The 8,814-nt window shown below is 38.8% G+C and overlaps 1 protein-coding gene across 1 annotated transcript; it reads right to left on the bottom strand.

Moving 5' to 3' along the window:
• Window positions 1-624: 624 nt before the first annotated feature.
• C1H3orf85 (chromosome 1 C3orf85 homolog) lies at window positions 625-8,493 on the bottom strand. Its single transcript, XM_086463470.1, has 3 exons — window positions 8,445-8,493; window positions 942-1,090; window positions 625-744 (listed from the first exon to the last, which is right to left on the bottom strand). Exons 1-3 carry the CDS (start codon window positions 8,491-8,493, stop codon window positions 625-627), a joined length of 318 nt encoding a protein of 105 aa, XP_086319596.1.
• Window positions 8,494-8,814: the final 321 nt, after the last annotated feature.

An 8,814-nucleotide genomic window follows, 5' to 3' on the forward strand; every position in this document is an offset into this window, starting at 1 on the left:
TGAAACATGTTTCACAGGAATAACATGTGTATTCTGCATTGTGCTTGTCAAACTGAATTATTTAGCAATTGTTCCCTACATTTGAAAAATTATGTCCCAAAAATATGTACATTTTAGCGCAGTCCTAAACAATTTCTCTACGACAATTTGAGACACTTCATTTCATGCACTTGTGTGCTGATCTATAAATACTGGTTTTACCAGCTGCTATGTTTCATTCTCTGTTTTGTTCTATGGAGGTTTTATTCTGCACAGAATACAGTTTTGTTACCAAAATAGAAGGGGGGGTTTAATCTTTTATTTTTCTCCTCAAGAATTGCTTTCTCTCTGCTTTTTAAATTAACTATGTAGGATATAGTGCTGCAGTTTGGTTTCTGTGGACTTTTAAAAAGATATCTATTCTTTAAGCTTTTAACAAATTCTTCAAAAATGTACTTAAAAAAGAACTAAAATGACCAAATTTAAATAACTATAGAACTTAGACAGTAAAACCAAATCTTCTTTAATTTTTAGAGACATCTCTTACAACTGGGTTTGTTAATGTGTCAAGTTATGCCACTAGAATTGCCAGCACTCTTATATTGGTCAATTTTACTTACTTAAATTCACATATGTGTTCTGAGCCTATGAAAAGCTTTCTTGAGAAATTCCATCATACCTGGCAACTGAAGGATCAAAGGCAAAAGAACCCAAGTCCATGTAGTATTGTGCTGTATCTCTCAGAGCTGTCCATGATTCACTAACCTGAAGCAGATCAAAACAGAAAAAAATATTCTGAGCTTTGATACTGACTAAATACAGTGACTACCGAGCCACCTTGCCTGCACTGATAAATCAGACAGATATCCTCCCTTGCCCCAAGAGGTTATGATTACGTGTTAATCCCAGATCTGTACTTGCTTTTTTTCCAATACATGCTGCAAGATAATGGAATAAAATACCTGTTCAGCCACAGTGTATCCCCCTGCATTCTGACTGCTGCTTGTGTCCCAGTAGTTCTGAGAATATGGTATCTGTCGTTTAAGGCGTATAAATTGATTTGCTGATTCTTCTGTCAGAAAAGGTGCTCCAAGGACACCTGAAATGGAAGCTGAGAAATACTTTTAATATCAGAAAAATATTTTAGAATGAGCATTTCAAAAAACAGATTTATAGCCAAGGATCATGTCTTTGGACCTGTAGTTTATTCAACCAACATCAAAGATGGTCTTACTTTAGATCTTCAGAAGTACTTTTTTTAAGCCTGAAGTTACTAAACAGCTGCTATAAATCATTATCTTGCTGTTGAATCAAAGGTAAATAAAGCTAAAAATCAATTTAAGGCACTAATTTATTATCAATACAAGATTTTGTGACCAAAACCAAACTTAGACTGGAATTGCACTAGCTTCAGGTGTGCCAAGAAGCCTAAAGTTTTTTAAAAAAACCTTAAACGTACTTATAAATTTAACTACACTTTCTAAACCTCCTGGTTTAGTTGTAGTATTTATTGTCATTAGTGCCAGCAAAGAAATTGCACGCATGGAAATTACGAGCAAATGATACTGCGCTTCTAACCTTGTAATAGCATTGCTTCAGACAGCTTTCGAGGTCACCCCAGATGCAGAAATACTTCTTGCAGATCTTCTTGAAATAACCATACTGACCAAGAAAAAGGGCTGAATTCCTCATTAACTTCATATGAAAGGCCCTGATACAGGAAAAGTCTTTTCTTTTTAGTGTTCAGTGTTTGAGACACAAATTCATTTGGGGCTAAGCTGGTCTGAAATAGCATGTCAGTTCAAAATGTACGATTTTTAATGAACTGCTGATTAAGTTGAAACTCTGATACATCAGCCAAGCTGAGGCCAGTGTCTGTAAACAGCTGTGCTCCAATTTAGTGAAGTGGGTTTAAATGGATACCTGAGGGTGACCTGCACATACTTGGTAAAGATGAGCCAAGAACCTGAACCCTTGTCTATTGTGTCTTACAACCGGAGCTCAGCAGGCCAAGCTATCACCTCAATGACAGCTCTCCAATGCCCTTATTCCTGCATTTCTAGGGAGAAAATCTAGAGAAAAACATGAGCATGTCAAATATTTGCTTGCATTTGCAATGCTCAACTGAATCCAGTTCACTTGCTATTATTGCTAGCTTTGCTGATCGTCCAGAATATGGTTGCTCTTTCGTTTTTTTAAATAGAAGAAAACGTATGCTGAATGCATATAGGTAGCAGATACAAGAGCTAGAGTGTTTGCTGCTGCTTTTCACTTTGTTTCTTTTCAAAGCCAAAAAATGCTTGAAAAGAAGGTGAGAAAATGCTTGATTGTACGGTAATGAACAAAAAAAAAAGTGAAGGTGTGGTTGTCATCTTTGCTTTTAACAAAGGCATGAAATAGTACTTTAGAAAACTTACTTAGCAAGCAATGACAGTCTCAGTAGTTCCTTCCTACTTCAGTTTCTTCAGATTCCAAGTTAGTATAATCAGAAACTGGAGGAAGAAATTTTGGGGCAGGGAGTTTTCAAGGAATAGTATCTTTAAAAATGTTAACAACTCCATGGAAAAACTGAAATTCAGGCATTTGGTGTGAAGAATCTTGTGTGAACTGCTTCTCACTTAGGGAACCGAGGAAGAATAGCTACTTCTGTACTTCAGAAAACAAGTAAGATTTTGGGCTGGGGAAGAAATAAATAAACATATTTCTTGCATTTGTCTATTAAGTTTCTACACTTCTGTTCCAGAGCTGCACAAGATAAAACTAAGCTCATGCCAAATTACATTATTTCTCTGACAATTTATTGTTATCCAATAGAAAAATCCGTGAGCTCTTAACATCTTTTTAGTGACTTTGGGGTGGGTTTTTTTGGTATTAAATATTTTGTGAGCTCATGACTACATGCCTGGACTGAGATAACTGAACTGGGATACGAAATTGGCTCAGTAACAGGCCTCACATTTGTTTAAATGTATGTACAGTTAGTAAGGTCTATTAAACACTAAATTTTGTCGCAAATATGCACTCTGGCCTTCCAGCTTCATGGTAAGCTAGAAAAAAAAGATCATTAAGCAGCTCTCTTTTTGTGTTTCTTTTTCCCACTGCCAGCATCTTCAAAATACGAGCTTGTGGTTCTGCTGGTGGGACAGTGGGGTGTTGTCTTGGCTACTGTGGTGCAGAGTGCCGCACCTTAAGGGTATTAACATTCAATTTTTAATATACAGTCTGCTTTGGCTGCACCTGTGTCCAATGAAAAATGCTATCTCTATCTGTACTGACTATTTGCTTTGATTAAAGTACACTTGCCTGCTCCGAGAGGAGGAAGGGGTGTCAGCTCTGATCTTGGTTTCTTTTGTCACTGTTGACACCCAGTTCTTGTTCTTTTCTGGCTGCTATCTCAAATTCTTCCACCTCTCACCTTTAGCACCTGGGAGCCATCTCTGCAGGGCTTGTCCCTAGCTGCTGAGGCACTCTAATGATGCATAAGTACCAGAAGAAAATCAGGTTAAGTGCCTTTATATTCAAGGTAATCCTTCAGGCTTAGCCTCATTCTCTCTTCATCTTACTGTAAGGATCATTACATGTCTCTGACTGGGGCAAACTTCATTCATCTCCAGAATAACTCTTGTGAGACCACTTCTAGTGAAACCAGAAATAGTCCTGTTGGTCTTTCACTGGGACTACACAGACAAGCAGTGTTGCACGTTTGCTTGTGCTCTGGCAGAGCTCAGAGAAAGCAAGGTCTTAAAGCTCTAATGCAGACCTGGAGGTATCAGATCAGATGTCTCCATCTGAGCAACCCCTCTGAATATAGTATATAGTCTTCAGCAAATAACCTACGTTTTGCCTCAATTTAAGTTTCTCAGACTGTGTGTAATTTTTTCCCCGACTTTTGAACAGATTAGTGAAAAATTGTGGAACAATTTGTTGCTTGAGTGGGTGCTTTATAAACACAAGCTATTCCTGAAGGACTGCAGCTCTCCATCTTGCAGAGGACTAGCACAGAAACCAGCAGAATGGAGTTTCAGAGCACCTGGGCGTGAGACTAAAGGGAGTTAGAAGCAGGTGGGTAATGTTAATGCAATGGCTCACAGTGCATAAAGTTGAGCTGAAAAAAGATGCAGAATTTCAAATTGTAGTGAAACAAAATTAACTCACTGTGAAGAGCAGTCAGGCACTGTGCATTAATGTTTTTATTCAATACTGTTTTCCCTCTTTTTCTTTTAGATAAATATGTTATTTGAAAAGCACATTTAGGGATTAATGGCCCAAAGGGAAAATAGGAGGAACGTGTGCGGGCAGTGAATTATTGCATGGGTTGTATCAGTTGTTACTAGTTAGAGTGTTTCCTTTCATCATCTCTTGAAGATTCACTCAGTGTTCTCACAGAAGAGCAAATTATGGAAAAAATTGGCTGGTTTTAGCAAGTAAGTGCTTAGCTCATGTAATTATTGCCTTCAGCAGGTAGTTTTCTCTATCCTGTACACCTAAACAGGTAATTTTCTCTATCCTGTACACCTAAACAGTTTGTCGAGAGGGACACTATTAGTAATCATTACTGTTATGGTGCCTTCTGAGCCTCTCATTTTGAATTAGTGCGAACTGGTATAAGACTAAACTTGAGAGAGGGGAGGTGGTCGTAGAACCTTGTCATCTTTTTTTAAAATAGCAAATGTATACTTAATCCAGCATCAACTATTTAAAACAAAACAAAACAAAACCAAACAATCAAAGCACCTTGATTATGAAAAAGGTGTATCAAATAGCTTGGAATGACAAGGTAGTAACAAAGTATTACAGTATAGCAAGCAAACTGCACTTAAAATATAAAATCAACCTGCATAGATCTTAAATCATTGTGCATTAAAATCCCTTCATATTAGGCTCAAATGGAAGCTTAACTGTATTGTGCAAGGATAGATTTCTAGAAAGCAAGATATTTAGCTGGGTGCAACTGCAAAATCTTCTCAGGAAGACATTTTCTTCTATCAGCTGAATGCACAATGATATATTTCATGACACAGTAAAAAAGGTGAGGAGTTAAATTTTGACACCTTTGCCTGCTGAGGCACCCACTTAATTGATATGTTTTTTCTTTTTTAAAAGCTAAGCAGTATGAGCAGAGACATTGTGTGCTTAGCAGTATTTGGGGAGAGCAGGCAAGCCACTGTTTGCGTGTCTAATGGTAGAGTTAAATGATAAGAAGACAAACTTTTAAACTTGCTTTAGTATAGGTTATGCTCCCCCTCCGCCCACCACAAGGAACCTTTTCATCTAGATTAGTAGTATAGTATAAATGGTGAGGAGCATTCTCAAAGCTTGGGGCCAAAATTTACCCCTGGTATACATTTAGCACAGAGAAAAGTGGTTTATATCTCATTTGCTGTGATTTTTTTTTTTTTTTTTTTTTAACAAAAAAATGTGACAATTACTTAGCAACACTTCAATCACTCTCTGTGCACATTTTCATATAAGGTGGAGGTATTTGTTTCTCTCCCTAGTTTCTGAAGACTACTGCAAGTTTCTGACAACCTAAAAATCCATTGCTGAAGTTATGTCAGTGGAATTTAAATGTCAAAAGTTGGCAATTGCTTTGGCTCCTTTCCTTTCAGTCTAATAACTCTTACTTATCGGCTTTGGTGATTGTCTAGTCAAAATGTCAGCTCACAGGGGTAGGGCTGCCTGTCTTATCAGCACTTTAGGCCAGAGCTTGGAAAGAGGCTAAACTTGGACAGAGCTAAACTTCAACCTTGGACATTTTAACCTTGCTGAGGTGGCTGGTGCTGACGTGTTGGGAACTTTGAAAAAGTAAATCGAATGCTGCAGCGCAGGTGTGTTACTTAAGGTTAGAAATGAGCCAGAATAGATCCCCCTATGCTTCCACTATCTGACTTTCAAAATCTGGAAAAGATTCACAAAGCCAGATCCTTGGACTCGGTCTGAGGATTCAGAACACCACAGTAAAACAGTGCAAGCACTGAAAGAAAAGTGTGGAAGCAGCTGTTTTTCTATTCACTAAAGTGTTTCTCTAGGTTAAGTGGCACTCCATGGAAATCAAGATGCGGTTGTCTGTCAGTGCTTCACTTACGTGGGTGGATTGTGGCAGGACTTTTGGATTCTGCAGGCCACCTCTGGGCTACTTTTCTCAGTTGAGAAGTACAATTACATTAAAGTCAAACACCTGCATACAACTTTTTAAAATGGTGAAAAAGAAATGTGTGTATGCATATTGGCTATTTATCCCAAAGTGTTTGGATTGTAACAGGCCTTAAAATAAAATTAAATCAGTTAGATTTGCTAATACTTGTTGACAGAAAAATTTAAAGTCACTGATTGTTATGTGCTTCAACAGTGTTCATGTCACCCAGCCTTTGAAATTTTGGTCTTATCTGTTTATTTTTAAAGCTTGAAGTACAGTAGTCTCTATTCTTTGAAAATTTTTTTTTTACAGCACAAGACACAAGAGGTCTGTGGTTCAAACAATGAGAGTTCAGTCACTAGCAATCATTAGAGCTCCAGTATCAGCCTCATTCCCTCATCAGCAAAGGCAGACAGGTTGCAGACACTTAATGCAGAATTAGCTATTGAATGTATTGCTGGTGTGATGCCAGGGGTCAGGAAAGTTGTCAGGAATGGGTAAACAGCAAGGAAATTTGGCAAAAATCCTAAATAATCCTAGGGAAGGAACTACTTCCCCTGCAGCAAAGTATTTAAAAAAGCATTGGTGCATTGGTCTTCCTCAGCGGGTCCTGCTGAAATTTCTTTCCCAAATCCACATGTGGCCATCAGTTTAAGCTTGAGTGGATGAGCAAGACACCCCCATCTGAGATGCTTCAGTAATGATCGCAGTGCCAGGACACCACACTCTTCTACCCCATCCCTTGCTGCTGCACTTTGCAGAGGCTAAAGTAAAGGTCCAGCAACCAGCCCAGAGAGGCGAAGTTGGCCTATTATGGTCAGTGATTTATAGCAGCTCAGTTGAGGGTGTGATGAAGAGTCATGTTCTCATTAGTGAGTCATAGAGCTTCTGTTTTAATTCACCACCACAAAACAAATTAATTAACAAATTAACAAAAAACTGAATTGTTTGAGATCAATGAAACTTTTAAGAGCCCATTAAAAATCAGTAATAAATAGTTATTCCTGCCTTTTGAAGAAAGGAACCTGGGAAAGAAGGCAAATAAGGTTAGGAAAGACAGAGACAGAAGAGAGATGAAAGCAGAGGTAAGTCTTCTAAAAGGAGAGGCAGCAGGCTGCTGTGCTCCCAGCTTGGCTTCAGATGATGCTGCTTGTGTCATGATGGCCTTCAGTGGAAAGGAGTTGAGTTTCAGAAAGACAGACGAGTACTCAGGAATAGTCCAAGCTCAGATGCACAGCAGATCCAAGAAGTGCAAATAAAGGGAAGGCATGGTTTCTAGGTGAGCTCTAACTCACAGAAGAGAGAAAGGCCCCTTCCATCTTCTTCCCTCCCTGCAGACCCTCACTGCAGCCAAAACTTAGGGTCATATGACAAGACAGAGTATACCTCTCTGTGGTCCCAATTCACAAAACACCTTTTTTATACAATTCATGATTAAGCATTGGGTAATTCTGTCTATATCATTTTGCCTTAGCTCTTCACATTGTGTATTTACCGCATGTGTGTTGGAGCACTCAGACCTAAGACATGCTTTTAACCTGTGCATGTGGATGGAGCATCTTTCCATGATGCAGGCAATCGCCTGAGAATTCAGCAGTCACTGTCTGCCTGGTTTGTTCTAAACTAGTGAGGAATAAATTAATCCACAGCATGTGTATCACTGATTATTGACTGTATCCGTCTGTGCTGCTTTGGGAAGAGCATTCTTCCAGCCTTGCTGATGCTGCAGCCCTGCCCCAGCAGTTTCGACTCTGGTCCAAGTTTTACAGGATGAGTCTTCATTTTAGGTGCCCTAGTTGCAGGGTGCTGTGAAGGTCCAATGATCAGGCAGACTGAGAGCTTTAAAAAAACAGTCTCCTTAAGCAATTCAAATTAGACATCCCAGAAATCACTTGTGAAATAGATCATTCCGGGTCCTTATAAATGCATGTGAAATTGTTTCTTACAAACAATAGATGTTGAGATCAGAAAAGTATTTAGGGAAGATTCCAGAAAAACAACATTAAGTTCCTTCTACAATTTTAACAGTTCAGGAAATCATCCTGTAAGAATTCCTTTCAGTCAGGAATGCATCCTTGCTCCTCATACCTAAGGGTTTGAGCAACAAGAGATTCAAAACTAGTCATGAGAAGCAGAATCAAGATTGTATTTCACAGAATTTGCTATGCAGTCTTGTGCTCACCCACTCTCCCATATGTCCCTGCTGCACTGATTTCCAGTTAATTCTCCTCCATCAGTGCCATTCCAGTGGTAACATGGATTTTTTTGGCCAGATGACTATTTAACAAGCCAGAAGTGAACAACATGAGACAGTGTGCCAGGCACTTACCTGTAAACAGCAGAGCAGACATCAAAATTTGAAACATTTTCAGAGACATGGCAAATTATCCAGAGGATGTTTCCTTTGTAAGTGGAAGCAGCCATACAGTTTTATACTTTGCTATCTTTATGTTTATAAATCATTTACCAGATACCTGTAAATCGTTGGTGCAGTCAGGGGGCAGGGTACAGTGCTCAGTTCAGATTTGTCTTATATGCTTCTGTTTGTACACTTTGGACTTTGCAAGCTGAGCCTCTAATAAGCCATAATGGTTCATTGTTGTGTGGATGCATTAACTTCTCCATAAGCTTTATAATGCAAAATAGCACATTTGGGCTTGTTCTGTGTGTGCTGAACAGGCAAGTGTCTGTGAGTCAGT

Source organism: Leptosomus discolor, chromosome 1, assembly GCF_034619465.1.
Source record: "Leptosomus discolor isolate bLepDis1 chromosome 1, bLepDis1.hap2, whole genome shotgun sequence".
NCBI classification, from domain to species: domain Eukaryota; kingdom Metazoa; phylum Chordata; class Aves; order Leptosomiformes; family Leptosomidae; genus Leptosomus; species Leptosomus discolor.